At 36.2% G+C, this 27,345-nt stretch overlaps 1 protein-coding gene across 38 annotated transcripts in view; it reads right to left on the bottom strand.

Annotated features, from left to right (window-relative positions):
- Window positions 1-25: 25 nt before the first annotated feature.
- lemd1 (LEM domain containing 1) overlaps window positions 26-27,345 on the bottom strand; it is a 41,690-nt gene continuing 14,370 nt past the window's right edge. The window contains exons 1-11 of one of the 38 annotated variants that reach the window (XM_068216729.1): window positions 25,260-25,381; window positions 24,672-24,889; window positions 15,592-15,697; window positions 15,339-15,491; window positions 13,304-13,365; window positions 5,766-5,834; window positions 3,417-3,506; window positions 3,155-3,250; window positions 2,992-3,078; window positions 1,801-1,865; window positions 26-756 (exon numbers count right to left, since the gene is read on the bottom strand). In XM_068216729.1, coding sequence (XP_068072830.1) covers window positions 477-756; window positions 1,801-1,865; window positions 2,992-3,078; window positions 3,155-3,250; window positions 3,417-3,506; window positions 5,766-5,834; window positions 13,304-13,365; window positions 15,339-15,491; window positions 15,592-15,697; window positions 24,672-24,863 — 1,200 coding nt within the window. In that variant the 5' untranslated portion in view covers window positions 24,864-24,889; window positions 25,260-25,381 and the 3' untranslated portion in view covers window positions 26-476. The other 37 variants (XR_012398297.1, XM_073938275.1, XM_073938282.1 and 34 more) reach the window with 37 other exon arrangements.

The raw sequence follows: 27,345 nt of genomic DNA on the forward strand, positions 1-27,345 counted from the left end.
GTGTGCTTTTATGAAAACACAAAGCTTTGGAGAACAAATTTATTTATTCACAAATAAAACCACCAAACACAAAGTAGACATTTAAAAGCAAAGTGATCATGACTTCTGTAAGACTGTAAGTAGAATGTGATTGTCTCTGTACAAGTTCAGGTATCTGTATCAGGATGGACAACAAGAGTATAAATAACCTCTGTAACTTTCAAGTAAAGAAAACAGTATAAAACACACGTCTGTATAAGATCAACCAGAAAAAAAATCCATGCAAAGGGCTAGCCGACAACACATCCTTTTTAAAGTTTTAAAACCCTATTCTGTCTTTCAAAAGCAAGCATGGTGGAGTTATGTATATTAGTTCCACTCGGTTCAACAAAAATCTCCTCTGACACTAGTTTATAAAAGATAATTTGAACGACATTTGCTGGACTAGACCCTGAGATTAAATCGACACATCCTCGTTTGGCATCAGTGCATCAAAGCTAAGCGCCAGTGAAGGATGAGATGCATGTGAGAGCCGATTCATGCAGACCATCGAGAAGAGCAGTGAAAGGACTGGAGAGCTGCTCGTCCATGCAGGAGTAGATGATGTAGAGCAGGCAGACCACCATAAGGAAGACAATGACCTGAACCCATAGAGGCACCAGACGCTGCTGAATCTCCTGCCTCTCCAATATAGTGGGACTCAGTAGAGGCAATTCAGGATATTTAAACTGCACGGGACGGCCTGCAGCTCCCTTTATAGATCTTCTCTTTGTAGCACTGTATGCAAAAAAGGGGACATAATAAGAGGCATACAAATCAATAGAAACATAATTGTACTTAAATGGATAGTTCACCCAAAAATGAAAAAAATTACTGTAAATTTACTCTCACGGGCATCCAAGATGTAGGTGAATCTCTTTCTTCAGTAGAGCATTAAAGACTTATTTATCAAGAGTTTCTGCGGTTTCACCAAGTCAAACGTAAGACTTTAAGACCTTTCTACCCCCCAGAATGAAATTTTAGACTTAATGTAAGGTTAAACGCTAAAGATTTTCTTAATGGCCCAGCAGACAAAAAAAAAATTACTTGCCCTATCAAGAAACAAATTAGTAAACAAATAGTAATGTCACATATTTAAAATAATGTGTCGAATCAAGCGCACCCTAGTTGTACGCATGTAATGCAAATGATTAAAACATGCAAATGATTTAAACCTAAAAAAAAAACTGGATTATAGCAATGTTATGTGAAGAATTCTAATGTTGTGTATATGCATTTATTTGACATTTATTTTATATCAAGCCCCCCTTGGACAGGTGTTAAGAGTCTGCTAAAACTCTTGGATGGACATGTGTTGGATCCATTGGGTAGCTTTACATAAAAAAAAAATTAAAATTAAGACCCGTTTAAAATAATTTCAGACATACTAGGCAATATTTCAGTCAACTTAAGACTTCTTAAGGCCAAAAATTTAGTTTTTGAAAATTATGACATTTTAAGACCCTGTGGACACCCCATTAGCTGAAATCATGGTTCTTGGTCATTTATAAAATGACAGTGAATAACTACTGATGCATTGAGAGTCCAAATACAGTTACAATTATTACTGGTGGCCCTTAATCATACAGCACGATCTCATGAGAAAACAATTGGTTTGTTCCATTGCATTATATTAAATCATAAAGGATAAGTTTTAGCCAAAATATTCTTTAAATGTTCTAATATGAAAAAAATAAATAAATAGAATCACCACTTCTTGCATGGACAGTAAGTTACCAGCACATTTTTATTTTTGGGCCAAATATCCTATATTGTACTCACAAGATTCCAGTGGGGGTTCTTTCAGCATCAGGGAACATCTCTGAAAGCACATCTGATGCAGGTTCCTATTGGAGCAAAAAACAACATTCTGAATAGAAAAAATAAGTGTGTGACAAGGCACTCTACTTCAATGAAAATCAAAGAGAATCAGACACCACAAAATATGAAGGAGAGTTGATTAAAGAGGAATAAATGGCCAGACCATGACATAAAAAAGTAATACATGCAAAAACATGACATATCACATATAGAATTTTTTTAAATGTATTTAAAAAATACTTGAGCTCACCTATTTTGCATCTATATGGTAAATAAAATGTAATACTGTAAAATAACATTAAATTCAAAATACCTTTTTTATTTTTACATGAATATCAATTGAGAATTGAGCATCACATGACCCTTCAAAAAGTATTGGCACTTTCAAAACAATGTATAACGTCTTATAAAAAACTAAACATTTAAATATTTATTATATTTATTAATTCTCAAAAGGAATTATTTTGGGTTGAAATACAGCAATTTAGAAAAAGTTACTTTTGACTTCTATAACATTTTTTTCTATCATTGATGTCAATCGTGACTGGCTTTCAACATTTAATATTTCTTCTGTTGTGCTAGGGGAAAAAAAATGGTCCAGAACAAGTGAAGGTTGAGTAAACGACAGAATGAAAATTTTTGGCTAAACTATTCCTTTAACCGTGTAGCTCAACAATACAGAGTTTAGGCATGATGTGAGCTGCTTTCATGTGTGTAGCATTAAGATCTTTTTATTCATGAATAAAGGCAGGCTTTTTTGCTCATTCTGTTCAATTTGATCAACCTAGACTGCATTTTAAAGTATCTTTACCTTCAAAACAAAAAACTGAGGAAACAATAAGCTTCCTCTAACAGTGGAATTAAAAAGATGCATTTTCCTGGCTTATTCCTTTGAACATTTCACAGAGGTTAGAACTCTCAGATCTAGAAAGTCAGTGCAATAAAGGCAGAAAAGAAGGAAACAAAAGAGAACTCAGAGGGAATTCCCAATAGACGCAGAGAGTGTGAAAGCCCATTAGATGTCTGGCAATGCAGCATGTCTGCTGAATTAAACATCCAGTGAAAAAAGTGAGGGCAAATGAAGAGACAGACCCTGAGGAGAGAGGAGGAGGAGGAAGGCTGAGGGAGGAAAAAAATAAAAACAGCAGTTACTCTGATGGTCTGTTTCTGACGGGATGATGGAGATGTTAAACAAAGAGATTTGCTGGTCATGGTGTCTTTATCCAGCCTCGTCAAGTCCTGATGAGAGAAACAGAGCTTTTGTCAGATTTGTTGTGCGAAGCTCTTAGCAAACACATTATCTGTATCCACAAACCCGCAGGGCCCTGCTGCCCACCGTCTGTGCGGCTCTCAAACCAGTCCACCTCTCAGACTCTGTTTGTTTGAACTGAGGACTGAACCTGTTCTCAATCTGCAGACAAAACCAATACAAGCAAAAATAAAACCCCAAGACTATCTAAACCACTAACCAAAACAAAACCAGACAATCAACCCAATATTATGGAGTTCTGAGTGTCTACAACACACACACACACACACACACACAGGCACACATGTGCACACGCACACACACTCCCCTCTTCCACCATCTCAGTAATGCTGAAGGATCTGTATGGGGAGCTGCTGTTACTCGAAGAACCATTCTGGGCAGACACTGTGGACTTTCCCTGAAAGAGAAGCAAACTGAATAAAGCACAAGTGAAAAGCAGAAGAGACATCTGGAACAGTCAGAATCAGGTGCACCACTGAAAGCCCACAACCCTATAGTGCAATGTAATAAATCACCTGAAAAACAAAGTGTTTATTTGAACCAAAATGGGCAGTTTTATAAAGAGACCATATTATACCATTAAAAAAAAAGTCTTTATATTGCTTGTAGAGTGCAACATTTGAGTTTCAATTGAGTAAAGATAAGTTCTCATTTTTTATAGAAAAATGATTTTTAAAAATACTTGCTAAACCTGAACTGTCAAACTTCAACACCTATAGGCTCCAAGATTGCTAATAATTGTACATATCTTTGTTAAAAGCCAACAACATTACAGTAAATTGCAAATAATCAGAGACTCACAGAAAACAAATAATGGTAAGAGCCATGAAGTACTGTGAATAAAGTAGAGGTGGTCTCCTTATGCGCTCAAAATACTCTGATATTTACATTTTAAACATGAAATACTTGTTAAACATTCTACAGAACTCACAAAATCAACAGTGCTATAATATTTCCCAGTAATTTACCGTTTGCGGTGCCTCATGGGATTGTAGTCATTTCCCTTAAAGCAATCCAGAGTGATTTATTAGTGGTTTTTGGTGCTTGGCAAAATGAAATGACTGAAGTCTGCATGCTCTCAAACATTAAAAACTAAGAAGACACCAGCAAGACATGGGCTACGTTCACACTGAAAGCAAATGTGTTTGTTTGTTTTTTTTATCCACATGCGACTCGGGTAATGGCAGTATGAACAGCCCAAACCACATGGAATCTGATGTTTTCGGTTCAGATTTGTGCCACTTTCATATGTAGTATTAAACCAGACACAGATCTGATGTTTTGCAATGTGACCACAGTGTGAACGGTTATGTCGGATTTCATGCGTAATGTTCATGAACATAATGTTCGAGCTACATGTCTCATCATTCTGTGCTGCAAACACAATCTACTCCTTAGTAGCATAGTAGAACGGCACACAGGGCAAATACTTTACCACAGAAAGTTGGTTGTTCATTTCGAAAAAGATTTTGAAAGCAAAACTGGAGCTTGTCAAGTAATCTGGTTAAGCTGAAGAGCATCGTATGTGTTGCGGATAGGGGATCCATGTGCAAAGGAGGGGGAACTTTCCCTCAAAGAGGAAAAAAGGCAGGTGCTCGAGCACCAAAACCCCCCTCCTGCACGTATCTGTTGTTTATAATGTAAAATAAAATAACTCTGCAAACGTATATAAACCCAACACCCCCTTCACAGTTCAGTCTGTGGCTGCTCATTAACCCTTGATTTCACTACACCGGTGGTCAGAGCTCCACGCACTGTGCTTGTCATAAATCACAAGTGATCAGTGTTTTCAATCACAACTTATTTTAGGGTTCATATGACGAAATACACATTAATATTAGCAGAACAATCATTTACAGTTCATGAAATGCACCACGGTTATCTGTGGAAAGGGCATTAATCATTCAAGCATGATCTGAAAATGTATTTTGAGTGTGTGTGTGTGTGTGTATATATATATATATATATATATATATATATATATATATATATATATATATATATATATATATATATATATATATATATATATATATATACACATACATATATACATATATATATATATATATATACATACATACATACATACATACTCGCGCACACACAAATTTTGTGCATAATTAAACATTTTGTGCGTTGCGTAATCAGTTTAGGACCATGATCTGTTCACACTGCAAATCTGATACTGGCCCCATTTGTAAGAGCAGTGTGAACAGCTATGCAAAAAAAAATCTGATTTGAGCACTAAGCCTTGCAGTGTGAAGCAAGTGACAGGCAACTTACTGAAAGTGACTAGCAACTTACTGAAAAAAGGCAAACATTTTGGTCAAGTGTTGACTGTTGTTCATACCAAACAAACATTGTTTTTGGTTTGAGTGTTTTTTCTTGGCCAAATAACTTAAGCATGAGTTGAAAAAGGAACAGCAATTTCCACAATTCCAACATTCACTTGTTAACAGTTAATAATGACATCAATGTTAAGACAAACAACAAACCCATTACACACTAAAGAAAAACATTAATAAAGCACCATATGGCCTCTCGCAAAACTGAAAATCCACAAAACAACCTGTGTAGAAAGGAAATAGTGTGTTGACCCCTTTCATGCCCTGTAGAAAGTGATTAGTGCCCAAATAAACTGTTCCTACTTTACATTTACAAATCCAGCTGAGGGCAAGAAGCAGCGTGGATAAAAATCTCTGCTCTGACTGAAAGTCCCCATCTGTGGATGTAAAATTTGGCAGCATGACATACAACGTAATGTAATGCTATACATGCTTTAACCACAGAGTGGTACCATTGTTCATACTTCACAAACTACACTCAGCTGCCTTGTGCCATTTTTATACATGTTAAAATATTTCTCCTGCACAGCTTATGCTGAAACAAAACTGTATGTTGCTAATGTAAACGGAACAAAAGTTAGATGGTATGTGGATTAGGACTGTCACAATAATCAATACATATTGACTTGTATGGAGATGACGGCAATTATTTTTGGTGATGCAATATATGTCGCTCATACATAGACCTATTCTAGCAATGGGGTAAATGCGGAAGGACTTTTTCAGTAATTTGGGTTAAGCACTTCTGGTGAACTGTATGATATAAATATCGATGCGTCTAAGGTTCGTTTTCTTTGAAAATCAGCGATCTCCACTGCCTGACTGATATCAGATATAAAGTGGGTCTCAGATTGTACAAGAACCACTGCATTAAATGACATTGGTCCCCGCCATGTCTTTAAAATATGAACATTTATTTTACCCTAGTAACGGCAGGCGAGTAAAAGGCTGTGTCTTGTTTTATGCTTGAGCAACAAAATGAACGCCAAAGTTAATTTAACTGACTATATTTTAATTACATCACATTATTAATGCTGTAAAAGGAACCCTATAAAATAAAGATTAAAAAAAGTCACGTTAACATTTCACCAGAAGTTTATCAGTATGGGAGGAAACACTAGCTCTGCATATACCCAATAGATCTGGTAACATATCTACAGTTTATTATGTTACAGCCTTATTCCGAAATAGATTAGATTTATTTATTTATTTATTTCCTCAAAATTCTACACACAATACCCCATAATGACAATGTGAACAAAGATTTTTTTAATTGTTGCAAATTTATTAAAAAAAAAAATGTAAATAATAATAAAAAAATAACATGTACATAAATATTCACAGTATTCATAAGTATTCTTTGCTCAATACTTTGTTGATGCACCTTTGGCAGTAAGTACAGCCATTTCCAGACCGCTCGAGTGATGTTCAATAGGACTATGGTCTGGGCTTTGGCTGGGCCACTCAAGGACATTCACAGAGCTGTTGTGAAGCCACTTTATTGATATTTTGGCGGTGTTTTGGGTCACTGCCCTGCTGGAAGATGAACCGTCGCCCCAGTCTGAGGTCAAGAGCACTCTGAAGCAGGTTTTCATTTAGGATGTCTCTGTGCATTGCTGCATTCATCTTTCCCTCTATCCTGACTAGTCTTCCGGTTCCTACTGCTGAAAGACGTCCCCCACAGCACGATGCTGCCACCACCATGCTTTATTGTAGGGATAGTTTTAGCCTGGTGATGAGCGGTGCCTGTTTTTTTTTTTCAAACATAACGCCTGGCATTCACTCCAAAGAGTTACATCAGACCAGAGAATTTTGTTTATTATGGTCTGAGAGTCCTTCAGATGCCTTTTGCCAAATTCCAGGCAGGGAGTGGCTCCCATCTAGCCACTCTACCATACAGAGCTCCACAGAAGAACGCTTGAGCTCAGACAGAGTGACCATCAGGTTATTAATTACCTCCCTGACTAAGGCCCTTCTCCCCCAATCACTCCCCCATCACGCTTAGATGGCCGGCCAGCTCTAGGAAGAGTCCTGGTGGCTCCAAATATCTTCCACTTACAGATGATGGAGGCCACTGTGCTCATTGGAACTTAAAGAGCAGCAGAATTTTTTCTGTAACCTTCCCCAGCCTTTTACCTCCAAACAATCCTGTCTCTGAGGTCTACAAACTAGGGCTGTAACGATACACCAAACCCACGATTCGGTTCGTATCACGATTTTTGACCCACGATTCGGTTCGTATCACGATTTTTGACCCACGATTCGATTCGTATCACGATTTTTGACCCACGATTCGATTTGTATCACGATTTTATTTTTGTGGGGGGGTGGGACATAAAAGATTTTTAAAACTATTTTTTATTAAATAACATTTGAAAAATCTTTATAAACTGAACATCAAAGAACAATATTACTATGCAAATTATTAACAATATAAATAGCCATATATAAAATAAATAAATAGCCAAAGCTATATCACTTCTGTTTTCTTTGTAACAAAATACTGTTGAAAAACCAAACAGAACTAAACTCCATTGTGTAGAGGGTTCAAGCATGTTGAAAATTCTTTTTCAATCAAGTTCTTACATAGAAAAAGTAAATTAAATGGCTACTAGGGATGCTCATTTCGGTTAATTTTGCTAACCGACAACCGTCGCGTCGCTCATTAATCGGTTATTTAGGTTAACTGGTCAGATTACTATTAATTTTATATTAAACAAATTGACGTGATTTTGTGTCTGACACATTAAATATTGCATTTTAAAATACTGATTTATTTTTTAATGCTAGCATATTAATAACGGAACAGAACAACAGAGCATCTTCACGCACCTGTAGTGTTTAGCGCAGAAGAGCAGAATAATCTAAATAAAATGAATAAAATAAATAGGACTGCTCTAAATTATTTTCACTTAAATAATTAATTTATATTACAAATCGAAAATACTGACTGAATATTTTTAATAACCGGCATAGGCTGTTTTTTTCCAATTATAAGTTTTTTCTTCTGTCAAAAAAAAAAAAAAAAAAAAAAAAAAAAAAAAAAATTCGCTGACTTTCTTAAATTGCTTGCTCCACAGAAAATATGCATTTATTTAATGCCCCGCTGTTATTATTATAATCACAAAACCTTTTTACATTTTTAATAGAAATCATTATTTTAAAGAATATGTCCTGATATATGGTTTCCTCTCTCTCCCTCGCGGTTCAAGTGTGCGCTGCGTGATGAAAAGACAACAACAATGCGCGCATATGTTGACTTTTTGTAAACAGTTTTGTTGTTTAAATATGATATTGCATTAATGTGCATACATGCTTTATAAGCTGTAAAATAAAAAGTGAAGACTATTTGTTGCGTTTATTACACAGATCCAGGTCAACATCAGCGCTGGTTTGGCATCAACACGTCTGTCTTAAACAGCAATATTCTTCTTCCATTTTGCTTCTTTGGCAAATGTGTCTGTAGGCACAGGTTATACGTTATCGTCCCGCAAATTAAGTATGCCTTGCAATTGAACAAGGGGCCGAAAACAAGGCGCACCTCACTGCCTTTATGTTGACAAGGAAAAATGAAGAGAAGAAGCGCTGTCCTCTTATGAAACGACTGAATCAGCTGGGTATCGATTGTGCAAAAGTGTTGCTGTCTGTGTTGTTAAAATTGTAATATTTAATACTATTGTGATATTCAAGATTTGTACATTCATACAGATCTGGATAACGTAAAACAGCGATTAGACATTCAGAGCGTCATTAATGCGTCCTGAAGTTAAGCAAAACGGCTATAAACTATAGCAAGATAGAGTGAATATATGCAGAGTCATATACCTTTATCTATAAACAAAGTATAACTAACTGTGTTCATCTTAACTGAAAGCCTTGTCATGTTTCCTGGCCTCACGCATCGCGCACCTGTCAGTCAGCACTCCCAAAGGGTCAAACAGAAAGCGCACAGCACAGAAAAGTTTGCGCTGTTATAATTCACTTACCTTTTGGCTACTGTTTCACACTGAGGTAACTGAGGCTTAATGCCTGTGGTGCAAACCACAAATCAAGTAAACATTAAACAAATAAACAACTTATTTCTCTCAAGAAAACCAAACTCGTTTAATTTAAGGGAGTTGAAAATTCTTCAGAAACACCATCATGTCAACATTGCAGTGAAAAAACGTGACAACTTTCCTTACTCTGCAGAGGAGTCGGGACATCTGGTGAATGCCCATCCCTCTCTGCGCAGCCACATTAACAGTGTGAGCAAAGCATCGTATATGCTGTGAAAGTCCGGCAGCTTTGACAGCAATGGCAATGTTTCTGCCGTTGTTGGTTGTCAAGCGGGGTTAAGTTGGTTTTGTTTTTGATATTCCTGACACATTCAGACGGTCCCTTACTAAGAGATTCGTGCGAGCTCTCCCGGCTAAACGCATATTGCGAGGGCTTAAACGGAGCAGTGCTCGTAATGTCGAACGGAAAAAAATGTTTCCTCACGTTCTTCAACTAGCCCAACTTTTGCAGGCAGCACGCGTGACATTATTGGAAAGGTAGTCACGGGGTGTGTTGCGATTCTCTCTTATCACACCGCGACACAGGATCATAGATCTGAGTGTCGCGATTTCGGTTTCATATCGTGTATCGTTACATCCCCACTACAAACAATTCCTTTGTCTTCATGCTTGGTTTGTTCTGACATGTACTGTCAAACCTGGGACCTTATATATACACACACAGGTATATGCCTTTTTCAAATCATGTCAAATCAACTGAATTTACCACCAGTGAACTACAATAAAGCTGCTGAAACATCTCAAGAATGATCAGTGGAAAAAGAATGTAGCTCAATTTAGAGCTTCACAGCAAAGGTTGTGAATACTTATGTACATGTGATTTTTCAGGTTTTTTTATTTTTTGTAAGTTTGCAATGTGTGTAGAATTGGCGAAATAAATGAATTTAAACCATTTTGGAATAAGGTCTGTAACAAAGAAATGTGGAAAAAGTGAAGCGCCAAAAATACTTTCTGGATGCACTGTAGCCTCTGTTACTTTTTACTAGGCATGCACCGATATGGATTTTTTGGCCGATACCGTTAACCGATAATTCTTCAGACTTGGAGGCCGATAGCCGTTATGTATAGGCAGATAATTATAAATATTTTAAATTGTTATATTTTTATACAGCAAACTTCATAAAAGATTGAACTGCTCTTATTAACTGAATAGTCTATACTCAGAGCAAAAAAGCTATAACTTCAAAATTTCAAGGTGATTATAGACCTATATTATTCACGATTTCACATAAATCAGCATGCAAAAAATTATTTCCTTTTCTTCATAGCAAATTAACATGCAAGTTGATTGTTGCATAAAAATTATGTTTAAATAACAAAATGGTATTTAATTAACAAGCAAGTTAAATAAATTTAAATAAGATGAAAATGAAAGAGCTAAGGACTGAAATCAGCTCAAATGGTCATGAATAAAACGTGTTACAGTGATGTACACGTACAAATATGTCATGTCCGAAAAAGCCTTTTTTTAGAAGTGTTTTGACAGTTTAGAGCCACCGTACAAGCAAACAGCTAAATACAGATAGTATGTTTTAGTACGTTTAGAAAATGCGGCACAGATTCATCCTATTTGGCGTTTTGACATGTCACATGTAGGTGCTGATTGTCAATCGGACAACGCTTCTGCGCTCGTTCTTGCCGTCAATCGCGGGAAAATGATCGATAAAAAGTTTATGATAAACCGCTGAGAATTTTACTCAACTGTAGAGACAGAGTTGCCATCAGAGTCAGATTTTGATACAAAACCTGCATTGAGCTGACTTCATGACAAACAGAGCAGAATATAAAGACAGAATGAGCGGCTAGTTAAGAGCCCCTTTGACTAAATTCACCTCTTACCTTTCCCCCGTGCTACAGCGTGTGTGTGTGTGTGTGTGTGTGTGTGTGTGTGTGTGTGTGCGCGCGGTGACAGCTCTCACGCGAGCTCGTTATAATCAATATGAATATTCCGATCAAACTGAATACAATTTTACATCAACAACACATGACCAGCAACACGTTGATAGTAATAAATAATCAGATTACAAACAACCGTTTACACGTGTTGTAAAATGTGCGGGTCCTTTAAGGGACTGGGCTGCAGTTTGGGGTGTGTGAAGCAGAGGGAGAGAAAAAAAGAGGAGCGTTTTTTTTGCAATGAGACCATTTTCTGTTTTGTTCCCTCTTTGGTGACTTATTTGTTGTACCACACGGAAAGTGATAAATAGTGTGGACCAAGTTACATGTGTCCTCTTTCATTCACCAGCTGCAACTAAAAGAGTTCACCCCGAAACTAATATTATTCGGCCCTGGAGTTATAAGTATATCTCCCTGCTATATCTAACACAACAAAGAGACAAAGCAGGAAAGGTTTACACATGTAATATTTTTCCTGAGGCAATTTAAAGCAAAATACACAATGACACTCAATCAAACACATCTACAATGATGAGGAACATGGTTACTTACTGAGTTATTAATGCAAAGCAATACCACATGAAGAAATGACAGTCTTTGAAGGAATAAACAGTGTGAGGAGAGCTCCATTGGAGTGCACTGGGCAAGTCTGAACATGTTCCGCCCACGCGAGCGAGGCATGTAGGTCTTTAAAATTACGTAATTTATCGGCTTAAATATATCGACCCAATTAAGACATTGGATCGATAACGATAATCTTAAAAATAGCATTTATCGGCCGATAACGATATGGTCGGTGATATATCGTGCATCCCTACTTTTTACCTTGCACTTTAACATTTAGAATGATTTATTTAGGATATGCATCTTATCTCAATGCCTAATTATTAAATAATTAAATTGACTAATAAAATTAAGAATAAAATATTATTTGTTACTTGGAAGAGTGTTCTTGCAGTATGATGCTATTATATTGTCATTCTGGCATTATATAATGAGTGGAATAAAATGGCCTTAAAATGACAATAATATCACTTATCGCAATATATTTTGGTGCAATTAGTACAAAAAAAAAAAAAAAAAAAAGATACCGTGACAAGCCTGATGTAAGTGCTTTTGGTGAAGATATGAAGAACTAAAGATGCTCAGGAAATAAAAAGCCCATAAAAGATAGCAGCAAAAAAACTTGCAACATTAAGCCAGGTACATTTTTAACCCCCCCACCCCAAAAAAAGTATTTTCAGATGCCTATTCTACTTAATTAGTTATACATGCACAGTAAAAACTGGAGCTCAACTTGAGTTTAAGTAGAGGGAACCTGCAGGGCTTTAAAACCAAATGCAAAGGTTTTTCAAAATAAATTAGGCATCTAATGTTGTTTTGTCTTTTCAACCATCATTCAACCAGGACCTTATATTCAAGACAAGTTTAAAAGGGTTTAAATACCAATGTATTCATTCCACATTTAGATTTTTGCAAGACCAGAGGAAACTTGGACCATTCCAAGTAGCCCAACACAACATCTAGGGCAGGATATTATATCTGTCATTGTCAATTTGTGATGCTAGCACCATTAAAAATGACACTTCAGCCTTAAACTCAAATCATTTAACCAAGTAGGCTTGAGTTACCATGAAGGATCTCTTCGCTACATCAAAAAAAGTGTCCTTCTCACATACATAATGCATGATGTTACAAAACAAAACTGACTGACAGCTGGTCGTTTAACCTCTTTCCACAGAAAGACTGAAGCAACAACCGCTGTCCATGTTAATGATCAACACACACTCATAGCAGGATATGAACAGTCAGTTGAGATAATGGATGAATCATGTTTCAGTCTCGAGGGGGAAAAACACAAGATGGATTCAGGTGCATGTAAAGCCACTTACTCTGCTTGCTGTTTTGCTTGTCTCCGTCCGGGGCTTTGTTTCAGACAGAAGCTGCTCTGACTCTAAATAGACATGCAAAACAAATGTATTACAAGCAGGGACGATAACAGGCAAAGTATTTTATACACATTTAGTATACGATAAATCAATTGTTCCAAGTAGATCTTCTGGCTACTTCCACACTAATCTGGAAACATTTGTAAACGCATCTTTTTTTCTTTACCAGTATAACATTTATAGGATTTGCATCAACGTCTGAATATGTAAAAAGTATTATCTAAAAATAAGGCAAATTTTGTTGTGAAATATGCACAGCTGTCTTTATTTAAGAATGTTACTGTTTAAATATAATACTACTGCCATTCACATTGACTACGTTTACATGGAACTCAGTGATCGAATAATTTGCCTTAATCTGAATAAAACAATAATACACAAAAAACATACAATTTCTTTTTATTTCTAAAGCAAACAGCAAAAAGAACATCTCTGCATGCATAACCTACATGGCAAACTTGATTCGGTTCCTTGATGTACTTGCAAAGTTTCTGGATACAGTTCACTTATAGCATAGGTCTTAAACTCAATTCCTAAAGAGACGCAGCTCTGCAGAGGTTTGCTGCAACCCTATCAAACACAGCTAGTCCAAATAATAGAGGTGTTCCAAAAAGTCATGAACAGGAATGGAAATCTCCAGGAATGGAGTTTAAGACCTATGACTTAAAAGAATAGTTCACTCAAAAAAGAAAATATACTAACTATTTACTCTCCCTCAAATGGTTCCAAACCATTATAAGTTCATTTATTCTGTTGAACACAAAAAAAAGATTTTAAAGAAATCTGAAAACCTGCAAGCATTGACTTCCATAGTAGGAAAAACAAGTACTTTGGAAGGGAGTAATTAGAGATTTTGTTTTGTTCAAAATATCTTCTTTTGTGTTTAACAGAAGAAAGAAAGTCAAACAGGTTTGGAAGTGAAGATTGAATAAATGATGACAGAATTACCCATTCAATGGTGAACCATGTGGCTAATAACAAGGGTATTTAAAGTCTAGACAAACATGAAGAACATCAAGTGTTGCTTTTGAAGAAAAAAAAAAAGTTATTAACCACTTTAATTGGGGTTAGGATTGTTTGTTATTTAAGAGTTTGTAAAATTTGTTAAAATTAATGACCAACCAACTCCAGTTTTGCAATCTCTACTAAGCTGATGAATTAAATTAAAGGGTTAATTCACCAATAAATGAAACTTCTGTCATCAGTTACTCATCCTCATGTCATTAGAAACCCTAAGAACTTCATTTATCTTCAGAACACGTATAAAGATATTTTAGATAAAATATGAGAGATCTCTCACCCTCCATAGAAAACAATAGCCCAAAGACAAAGTTCAAAAAAAGAAATCAAAAATATTATTAAAAATATACCATGTAACTTCAGTGGTTCAACTGTAGTCCTATGAATCTCAAAGAACACTTTTGTGCAACAAAAACTCCTGTAAAAATTGCCATTGTTTAACAATGTCTTCTTTTCCACATCAGGGAGTGTTTACTATGGGCAACACCCCTTTTTGCTGTAGAAGACATGGGCAAACAGTGATTTTAAAGCCGCACAAGTGTTCTTGGAGATTCATGATATAATATAAACTTTGAACCTCTCGGGACCGTTGCGGTTTATGGAGGGTTAGAGATTTCTCCGATTTCTTGTATAATATCTAAATGTGTGTTAAGATGAATAAAGGTCTCAGAATTAATTTCTTTTCTAGTAAAAAATATTTTTTAGGGTCAACTAACCCTTTAAACCAATGGTTCTCAATTCCAGTCCTCTGGGCCACCCGCCCTGCACATTTTGTATGTCTATCATCTTTGAAACAAGGATTAGTTCATGGATCTCTTAATGAGCTGATGATCTGAATCAGGCATGTTAAGGACCAGAATTGAGAACTGTTAGAAGACAACGTACACAATGTGCACTGATGGCGGGGTCCAGCACAGGATTGAGAAGCAAGTATTTCAGCATCATTGCTGGCCCTTACCAGAGTCCTGTTCCTCATCAGAGTCCTGTTCCTCATCGTCCTCTTCTTCACTGTCTGAATAGAGACCTGCATCTGCTGTACCATTGATCTTGTGCTGTGCTGAAGAATCCAGCAGCCTCTTTAGCTTCTTTTCATACAAAAATCTAGTAGACGCTGCTCCAAACAAACAAACAAACACACACACGAAGAACCAGATTATTGTATTGCATAAACTGTTTTAAAAGCCAAACAACCGTGACTTCAACAGACTGACCTAGAATGGGTCCAGCTTTAACACCATATTGAAGCAGTTTGGCTTTGAGCTGATCGTCAGTCAGTAAGCCCAGGTCTACCATTTCTGCCGCCTCTTCTTTCTCAGCCTGTACAGTGAAATACACACAACAAACTATTTTAATAAAAAAATCCTGTTGAGGCAGTGAAATTATAGCGATTCATCACGGCGGAGAGAGGAATCAGCACATTTTAGCATAATCTAATAAACATACGCTGACACTAGCTTGCCAAAGGGTGAACCTCGGCTCACGCAATCCTCAATAGACTCTTGTTTTGAGGCTTTCTCGCCTTTGCATCTTGCACTGACGCGTTCTGAAAAGGGGTCACATCCAATATTAGCTGCTGTAGCAGTTTCCCCATCACAAACCAACCTCAGGCTGAAGAAACTTCACTTTTTAGCAGAATCGAGCAAAAATGCTTTGCGCTATCAAACAAAAACAAGACGCACATGAAAGAAGCCAGCGATTAAGTATTGCATCCAGATGGAAAGTTAACGTTTTTTTTGACAAATTGAGAAAATATTAAACCACAAACGAGGAGGGGGGAAGAAACAGTGTTATACAAACATCTGAAGTTTGCATGCTTGTTATGTAAAAACAGTAGAAACTCGAGTGCTAATGGCTCAGAACAGATGGTATTTATCGGAGCCGTTTCAATGTAGCATTGAGTCAGAAATCCCTCTAGCACTTAGTTTCTCAAACTTTCAGGCAGCAAACTAAATTTGCAGACCACCTAATAGTCTCATTTTGCTAATAGTCTCTACTGTTTCTGCCTTGAGACACCAATAATATCCATAATTCTTTTTGAAGAAAAATCCTAGACAGCAGGTTTGTGCTTATTTCCCAGGAATTAACTAGACTGCTGCTTTCAGCAAATGATCCTAAATGAGCCAACTATTTGCAAGACAAGTTGCTAAAAAGTTAGACATGAAGTTACATAAAAGATACATGATATTATAAGCATGTACAATAAAAACAAATTGTGTGCATGCATGGATACATCAATACACAATTTCATAGCACACATTACCATTTTTGACCTTTTTAGGCTATTCAGTTGTGATTTATACTATTAAATAGTGATTTTGTAGAATATTCTATTTAATTAAAAGGTTTTATGCATTTGGCTATTTACAGAATAAGAGCATTTAGGCTCTTTTATGCTTTTTCTGTGCTTGTGCTTTCTCATCTGTTATATAGTACATCTATAAGATGTCCATTACATCTGGCACAAGTTTAAATACAAGATGTTTTTTGACTTGTTGAGCCTGAATTATAGTTAAGCAAGAGGTACAGAACTGTATTTAATTACTGCATTTACATGGAATTTATAGGATTTATGTTAAAAAAATATTTACATTTTTTGTTTGGTTTCTAGTTCCAATATTTACATTTTAAAGTGAAAACAAGATTTCACTTACCCCACTAGCAGATAACTTAGCTTGTTTTAAGGAAAATCTCATTTTAATTTAAAAAAATTTCTTCTGATGCAGAAAACTAAATATTTTTTACTTGCTTTAAGAATTTTTTTTTTATATTTGGACTGGAAATTAGGGTGATATGGCAAAAATGCAATCTCCATAAATATTTTTTAATTTGAATGATAACAATATATATTCAATATCAGTTGTTAATGTTTCCATATTGAAAAAGAGTATCCCAACAATGACTGAAGCCACAAATCTAGAGGGTCCATTAAATGGCATAACATTTTAAGCCGAAAATTTTGTGCATCTCTAATATCAGCTTACTTTTAGATTCCTATTGTTGAGCATTTCTGCTGTGTGATTGGCTCTTAGATCAATATAGAGTAAACCTAATCTTTACCATGATATAATATGACTTATCAGCCCAGCCATTCTGGAAATGATACGAAACGTAAGAAAAGCATTTTTTGCAATATGGTTCACTAACCTCTGTACCGGACTACTGTTCGACTTCCCAGAAAACCAGTAAGTAGTGTTAAACTATTTTGTAAAAATGTATTAATATCAATGTTTAATCGCAAAACAAATAAATTTCGCAACATCAGATTTTTCTAATATCATTCAGCCCTACTTTCAATGCATGTCAAAGAGACATTTTTCACAACCAGTTTTTTTTCTAGACAAACCACCCCTTCAAAGACTTCTCAAAAATAAATGTGATATCTGGTATTAAAATGAATGTCTCAAAAACTTCTGATAAACTTCTTTTTAATTTCCAAGTTTATCAGAAGTTTATCTAAAGTGTATATTTTATTTATCCTATTTTTTGTATTAATACTCTATCATGTTTTAAATTGACAGCTAAATACAGTCACAAACAGCTTGTTTATCATGGCTGTAGTGAACATTAATCAGAAATTTAGACCCATGCTCAAATTAAACAATATATAATTTAGAATTTCTGACCATTCAAACAGTTCTTTGCAAAGAAAGGTGTAATGAAGAAACAATTTGTACTAAGCAGGGCTCGAAATTAACTTTTTTACTTGGTAGCACCGGTGCTCCCAACTTCAAATATTTAGGAGCACCAAAAAAATTTTAGGAGCACCAGAAAAAATTTAGGAGCACCCACCAAAAATGAATGAGCACCGCTGCAAATTGTTTTTTAAGGGATTTATTGTATTTTAAAACAACATTACTGACTGACTGACAAAAACCAGAAACAACTATCTAACTAATGCTGCGAAGACATTGATATTTGTGTGCAATAATTCCAAAATGAATGTCTAATAATTAGGCCATAGAATATTAATGATGATGAAAATGACAATAATAGTAACAATGAATTCTATTTCTCATTATGATACTGCCTTGAATGTGCATGAATGTATGTTATCTGCTATAAAATGTCAGTTACTTTATGAAAAATAATTGTATAGTTTGCATCAAACAAAAATAAAGCATTGCAGTAAGAAAATTTTATTTTGTACTGCTGTTTTTATATGCATGTCAATTTAATAAATAGTATTTCTGCAACAAAACAAACAAAAGATTATAATAAATCATTCAATTCAATGATGAAAGCTGCAAATCAGTCATCAGTAAATAAATTTAAAAAAAAATAATATACACCTCAAACAAGAATAGACAAAAGAAAGTAAGTAAAGTCTCACTTCTATCACTCTTTAAAAGTTTTGGTTTCAGTTTGTGTCAATTTAAAGGTTCAGTCTGAGCTGATCTTCATGTTTCTGTGTTAGTGGAAAAGCTGGCGAGTCAGCCGACCCAATTTATGAGCAGGCAGAGCAGGGGCCTCATGTACGAAGACTTGCGTGGAAATCTTACTAAAACATTGCGTACGCACAAAGCTGTAAATGTGCGTACGCAGAAAAAAATTCAGATGTATGAAACACTGCGTACGCCGAATCTCACGCATATTCTTTTGTACATCCGAATGAACGTGAAACTGAGCGCAACATGCACGAGCACAAAACCCCTCCCTGCCTCCTCCCCCGTATGAATATGCTAATGACTATGCTAATGTAAAAACCCAACGAAAAAGCAATGGCAAAATCAAGCAAAAAGAGAAACTTTGAACAGAATGTGAAATGGAGGTGCTGCTTTCGGAGGTAGACCGGAGAAAAGCGGTGTTATTTGCAAGTTTGTTCGGCGGAATTAACAACAAAAGAAAAAAAATAGAGTGGGAGAGTTTAGCTGATACGGTTAACACAGTTGGGTCTGAACATCGCACTGAGTGCATTTAAAAAAGAAATAGTGTGGTTTATATCTGTAAAATGTTGCAGTACCCTCGCAGTCTCAGTGGCGCACCTCATAAGAAGCATATGGTTATGTACTGACACGTTCGAGCATAAACTCGGCTCGAATCCAGCGTCTGATGAATTCATTCTTCTTTTTTTTCCCCGCTACATATCAGATTTTGCCCACTATTTATCACGAGAAAGACAAGTAGGAATCATCAATAAGTTTGTGCATCATATTTTATTTGCACATTTATTGAATGGAAATGTTTCTGATTCACGCATGCAAATTTATCTTCACATAGTGTCTTTATAGCAATGTGCGTGCAGTAGATAGCTCAGATTACATTGGGAAAACAGGCGACCGCTGCAAATTGTGCTTTAATGTTTAGCTGGTCAACTGTATAGTATGGAAATCTTACATACCTACTATATGAACCCGTCTCATACAGACGCCATTGCAAGGATCAGACACTTTGTAGAGAAGAATTTAACACAACTGCCTCTAGGAGTCGCCAATGGAAATAAAACAGACACGCACAAAAAATGTGCGTACGCCTGCCAGAAACCTGCCGTGAACCTGCGCAAATTCCCACGTTCAGTTCATTGTTAGTAAATCCAAACGTGAGCGATTCTGAGCGTGAAACCTGGCGTACGCAAAGTTTTTGTGCGTACGCAGCGTTGATACATGAGGCCCCAGGATTCTTGCGCTAACCGCAGTTTCAGTGTAAACTTAGTAAAGGCGAGCTCCTTTGGCGATGATATGTACAGTATTAGATTTGACTTTTAGCGGACATTTGCGCTGAACACGCAGTGAATGCAACGCATGGAGATTTGTGCGCCTTCTCCAAGAAGCGCGTACTCGATCTCAGCTGGCGGATCATTATTCACCACGTGACGTGTCATGATCGCTCTCATCTGCGCCTCAACTTTAGGTGGGGTTTGCAAACCTGTGTGCTTTAAGTTTTTACTCTTCAACCGTTTGTATTTCCCCGTGTTCATAAAAGCTCCTTCCCTGTCATCTGACAGCGGAATACCTTGAGTGAATGACAGCTAATATGAACCAATATAGCGGCAGGGAAGAGCGATTCAGCACGTTTTTACAAAAAAACCAAAACAGGTCGCACTACAACCATTATCTGCAGTCGCACTAATGCTCCCAGATATATTATGAGGTCGCATAGATTAATTTTTCGGGCGCATATGCGACCAAAATGGTCGCAATTTCGAGCCCAGCTAAGGATATTATTACTGGTGGCAAAAAAAGACAATACAATGGATGGAAGAAGGTTCACCATAGGTGGCTCAGTGGATTGAGGCTTAAACAGGTCTACGTAATAAAAAAAGTGGCTGCATGTCAACAAATGAAGACTAATCTTTTTCGGAAGAGGTGGAAAAGTATTACAACATATTTAGTTATGCATATTATGAGGTTACTTAACCTATCACTAAGCCCACGTCCAATCTGCGAGCAGAGAAATCAGATTTTTAGCCTATCATTGAGCATGAATTTACTTGTGTAAACGTGTGTAAATTTATATTTATTTAGTTTTTAAATTAATTTCACTAATATTATCGTGACATAATAGTAATATTAAAATGTTCATATGATTATTTACAATATAGTATGTAAAGTAAGATTTTTAATCTTTTAATAGATATATGAAAGATTTGCTTTGTTTAAGTAAATCTAATTGGATGCGCATAGTAAACATTAAATAAAAGTATGTAATATATTGAAATATATTATTTTATTAAATTTTTAGATATGATACTCCCAAAATCATTCGGAATAAATCCACAGATCTTTTTTTTTTTACAAAACTTTCTGCAGAAACAGCAAAACATTTCCACAGATTCTGTCTGGCCCTACCAATCACGAGTGTAATCTAAGGTAACTACAATGTAACAATGTAACTTGATGTACAAATGTGTCCTCTAAAAAGTAATTATGATGGCAGTATCTTATTTATTTTGCATTATTTTTTTTATTTTGTTTCAAAATGTGTGTGTGTGTGTGTGTATATATATATATATATATATATATATATATATATATTAGGGACGCTCATTTCGGTTAATTTTGCTAACCGACAACCGCCACTCATTAATCGGTTATTAACAGTTAACTGGTTAGATTACTATTAATTTTATGTTAAACAAATTGACGTGTCTATTTTGTGTCTGACACATTAAATATTGCATTTTAAAATACTGATTTATTTTTATATGCTAGCATATTAATAATTAGGGGCATCACGATTTAGATTTTTAATCGAAATCGATCGAAATTTATGCTCAATTTCGATTATCGAATCAAAAAATCGAATAGTCGATGCTGCCACGCCCTCATGTCACGTCAGCTTGGCTTGCCAAGCGGGAAAAAAACAGGCTTGTTGAAGTGCTTGTTAAACTGCAGAAGCAGGAGACCCGTCAACAGAACTTAAACCCTCTCCTCTTTCAATGAAGTCGCCGGTGTTTAAGCATTTTGGATTTCCAGTGAGTTATGTTGACATTGTTCATGTTGTCGACAAAAAAAAAACACAGTTTTGCAAGCTCTGCTATGTACGTATTACGTACGGTTCATCCGATAGACAACACCGGCATCGCGATCCTCCGCCCGCCCCTGTTGCAAATCCGCTCGCGAAAAGTACACACTCAGGCCCTGTTTACACCGTCTGTTTTTAAATGGCATTTTAGAACGACAATGATTTGACATACACAGTGGCGTGTAGCGTTTTAGAGCAGCCCTCCTTCCTCTCTACCTCTGAAAATGCACATCACGTGACCACACAGACACAGACGCACTCACAGCCATATGAGCTTGAGACAGCAGGTACAGGCAGTCAGAGGACTGCTTCAATCTTTCACTCACTTGTACTTAGTCATTTTAGTGAACACCTCAGATACTGTTGGCTGGTTCCTGTTGGTTGTGCGTCTTTTTTACTGACGCCATTATAACAACACAGATCACTGCCTATTTACGAGTCCCGCAGAAAAAAAGTGATTGACAGGTGGTAATTATGTGTGTATCTTGCCTTTATTCATTTACTGTATGATTTGTTTATGGGTAAAACAATGACCATGCAGGTCAGGTAGTTTAAACGGTAGGCTACAAATAATTAATTGGTCATTAATTAATTATTCATAATCGAAAATCGAATTGTGCCTTTAGAATCGAAAATGTAATCGAATCAAGGATTTAGAGGATCGTGACACCCTTATTAATAATAGAACATAACAACAGAGCATTTTCACGCACCTGCAGTGTTTAGCACAGAAGAACAGAATAAACTTAATAAAATGAATAAAATAAATAGGACTGCTCTAAATTATTTTCACTTAAATAATTCATTTATATTACAAAATGAAAATACTGACCGATTCTTTTTAATAACCGGCATAAGCTGTTTATTTTTCCAATCATGTTTTTTTCTTCCGTCAAATAAAAATAACAGACTTCCTCAAATTGCTTGCTCCATGGAAAATATGCCTTTATTTAATGCCCCACTGTTATTATTATAAATCACAAAACCTTTTTACATTTTTAATAGAAATCATTATTTTAAAGAATATGTCTTGCTATATGGTTTCTCTCTCTCTCCCTCACGATTCAAGTGCGCGCTGCGGTGATGAAAAGACAACAACAACGCGCGCATATGTTGACTTTTTGCAAACAGTTTTGTTGTTTAAATATGATATTGCATTAATGTGCATAAATGATTTATAAGCTGTAAAATAAAAGGTAAAGCCTATTTGTTGCGTTTATTACGCAGATCCAGGTCAACACTTTTCGTGTTGCTGTCTGTGTTGTTACAATTGTAATATTTAATAATATTGTGATATTCAAGATTTGTACATTCATATAGCTCTGGATAACTTAAAACAGCGATTAGATAAGAGCGGTATTAATGCGTCCTGAAGTAAAGCTAAACGGCTATAAACTCCAGCAAGATAGAGTGATTATATACAAAGTCATACTTTATCTATAAATAAAGTATAACTATAGAAACTGTGTTCATCTTAACTGAAAGCTTTTGCGTGTTTGCTGGCCTCACGCATTGCGCACCTGTCAGTCAGTCAGTCAGCACGTAACGCCAAAGGGTTATAATTCACTTACCTTTTAATACGTTTTGGTGCGATTATAATCCGCTATTAAAAACAACAACAACAACAATAACTGAATGTTTTGAATGGGTAATGTAGCCGTGGCGGGATGCATTTTGGTCCCCACCATGGAAGAATGAATGTAGCGGAAACCAAGCTCTTTAAAAGTTCTCTGTAGTTGTCTTGACAACACAAACTGCTGCTCTGGGATGAGCTGCGTGCAAAAGATGCCCCTCTTAACGCAAAAGCGCATTCAATCGGGCCCTTGTGCAGCCAAACTAAAAATATATAAAATAATATTTTTAATCGTTTAACTGATAGCATTAATTGGTTACAAACGCACCCTTTCGGTTAACAATTAATTGATTGTTTTGAGCATCCCTAATATATATATATATATATATATATATATATATATATATATATATATATATATTTTTTTTTTTTTTTTTTTGTGTGTATGCATTGTAAGGGATTAAATTGGGAGGAGTTGTTCTGAAAAATACAGATATATTAAAAAAATCCTGAATAATAAAAAAAAAGTTTTAAATAATTCTTTGCTTCTTTTTGTTTAAATAAAATGTGCACAAGTATTAGATCAATTCAAAAAGTCATAATGTAAAACACAAAATAAGAATGTCAATTTATTATCCTTGCAAAAGCCAATCTACTTTCCAAGGTAGCATAACTTTGGCCGTCATGCAGTGAACACTTCTAATCATAAACTGAGAACCTGACACTCTGGTTTAAGATGGCTTCGACCCAGATTCCTCTTTGAGGGCCCCTCTGACCCTCACACACGCACGCACACACAGTGGTTTCGCACACTGCCAGAGAGACAGCTGGAGCCCTGTACTACAACTCTGAGGAATCATGTTTCACACTGAAGAAAGGGGAAAAAAATAATAACTCTCCATTTTGATAGAAAAGCCTTTGATGTTTTCGGAGACACGCATGCTTTAACTGTATTTCACTGCAGTTGGGAGCTGACAGGCGATGACCTACAAAGCCCTCAACAGCTTGAAAGCCATGAACATATGGCTATGAATATTCACAGCACAAATCAAATCTATTTCAATCACGCCACCTTGCGTCAAACTGTTGGACAGACAGTAGTGGATGTGGAAAGTTTGGGGGGGAATCGTACCAAATCTGTCGGCAAGATGTGAGGCGTATCAAATATAAAGCACGGCCGAGTGCAGAAAGACAGACAGTCTTCAGGAATGAAGATTAATAACGCGTCCTTGTACACATGCGGCGTCTTTAACTCACGCTGCCATTGAGATGATCCTCCTCTTCATCGCTGGAGAAATCTGTGCTGTTTGTCTTCACATGTTTCAGATAAAGCTCCACATAAGCGTGTTTCTTGCTCTCCGGCGGGGGCAGAGCCACATTATGCGCGATGAGCTCCGACTTTAGCCTCTCTTTGGAGAACTGAGCGGGATCTTCCACAAACACCGGCATGTCAGGTGTGGAATGATATAATGCGCCTGAAAAACCAAGCCCAGAGGAAATTACTGCCAAACTAACGGCGAATGAAACGTCCGAAAGCCGCCTCAATAGGTTTTGAGAGCCCAAAGAGCCGTGTCACAAACTCGACAGCTGTTCACAGGGTCTCCATTTATGATCTGCGACCCGAGAAGCGCATGTTATTCATTCATGTGGTCGTGCAAACATACTTGACCAGTTTAAATTAACACAGAATTCACACATAACCCGGAATACAAGGATATTAACCTTTACGTTACGTTTTTTACAACCTTAGATCGTAAGCTAGCTTTAACGGTAACATTAGGTTGTCACTAAACATAAAATGTTTGGCGTAACTTAATAATAAAGTCGAATATACTGCAAACTCACCTTGCTGGAAACTGTAGTGTAATTAATTTCAGCTTTAATGAACAAAATAGTGCTTTAAACAAACCTTCCACAGAGCACATTTTACCTGGATGAGTAATTTAATGTCTGCCCGTTGATTTCACGTGGTGACGTCCTCTACTGTGATTAATGAAAACGTCACACGCTGACGCTAGGTGTTTTCCCGCCAGTTCCTTGAACGTAACGAAAACTGCAAAAATAATACTAAAAGTCAGCGTTTCTGTTTAAAAGCTCGGAGAAACAAGCAGGATATAAAAATAGTTTTGTACTGAATTTCGAATATCACCGATCCTATATTAAGCACATTCAGAACTGGGTATATGCAGAAGGACTTTTAATTTGTAGTAAAGTGCTTCCGGTAAACGCGTTTAGGGTTTGTTTTCTTTAAAATAAATATAATTTTCACTGCCTAATGGGCTATATGCACAGCTAATGTTTTTTATCCAATGATGAACTTCCAGTAAAAGCTTATGTGACATTTCAATTTCATAAGGTTCCTTTTACAGCATCGATGTTGTAATGTAATTCAAATATAATCAGTTCAATACTTCAGCATTCATTTGGTTGTTAAAGAATAAAAAAGATGAAAAACTGTGAGAGGGGTCTGGCTGCAGACTCGGTGCAGTGCAATCTGAGCTGCATCCAATTCTTTTTAATGCACTCACCTAACCCCACCCCTAACCCTACCCTGACGTCACTCACTCTATTGAGTGCATTGAGTCTGACATTGCATCGCTGAGTGATGCAGTCTTAGCTTGCATCATAAAGGCTGCATCCAGATACTATTGAAAACTGTTTAAATGCAGGCACCGTCATTAGCTGCAGGCTAGAGCAAAAACTCCATTGAAAATACTGTGATAAAATAAAATTCCCCAAACAGATACAAGTATACTCTTTAACTTTGGTCTCAATCAAAGTTGGTATGTTTTGGAAGGACATAGACCTTGACTTTTTGGTAAATAACTTAATTATTTTAGCTAAATACATTCATTCGTAGATGCAAATTTGTTAAGGTGAAACCTGGCTTTAATGGATGGAGAAATGACCTGAAGATGTTCGTAAAGTCTCTTCACTTCATGAGGAACAGAAATGCCCGAAGGCTTTCATATGCCTTGGACTCGTTTTTATTACCTGATTTTGAACCTTACGCCCTCCCTTTTTAAAAAATATTAGTCATGTACTTTTATATCAACACTAACACCATATGTATTGGATTGTTAAAAATGCCGTAATGGTTTGTACTTGAACCTATGGTTAAAAAAAAATAAATAAATAAAAATTCATGTTTCAAAGACATGGCATGGAGAAATATAGTTTAATGCAGTGCTTCTTGTTTGGTTCTATACCCACTTTATATCGTACCTCATCCAGGCAGTGAAGATCACTGTTTTTTAAAGAAATCAGATCTTAAGCACAGCAATTTTGTACATGGGACGGCAATTAACCAGAAGCCCTTGGAGCTGGCTAACTGAAATAAAAAGTCTAAAGCATAAAAAGCATATACCCTATTGATATACGATATAGCGTGGGTCTCAGAATGTACAAGTAGTACAATAGCTGTGTAAAAACAATAGCTGTGTATATTTCTGAATTGTGGAATAAAAAAAATCTAAATTGTGACATTCAATTTCAGGAAAATGTCATAATTGTGAGACAAGCAAAAAAAAAACTATTTTGCATTTTAAATTAAATTAATCCTCATATGTACACATTACAGAATACATAAAGGAACATATTTTTTTCGGTCTTATTTGTAGATTAATAAAAAGCTCATAAAAAGTAATTCATTAATTAATTTTCTTTTCAGCTAAGTCGTTTTATTCATTAGGGGTTGTCACAACGGAATGAACTGCCAACTTATCCAGCATCTGTTTTACACAGCGGATGCCTGTCCAGCTGCAACTCAGTACTGGGAAACAACCATACACACTCATTCACACACATACACTACGGCCAATTTAGTTGATTTAGTTCACCTGTACCGCGTGTCATTGAACTGTGGGGGAAACCGGAGCACCCTGAAAAAACCCACATCAACATGGGGTAAACATGCAAACTCCACACAGAA

This window comes from Danio rerio, chromosome 23, assembly GCF_049306965.1.
Source record: "Danio rerio strain Tuebingen ecotype United States chromosome 23, GRCz12tu, whole genome shotgun sequence".
In the NCBI taxonomy this organism is placed as follows: domain Eukaryota; kingdom Metazoa; phylum Chordata; class Actinopteri; order Cypriniformes; family Danionidae; genus Danio; species Danio rerio.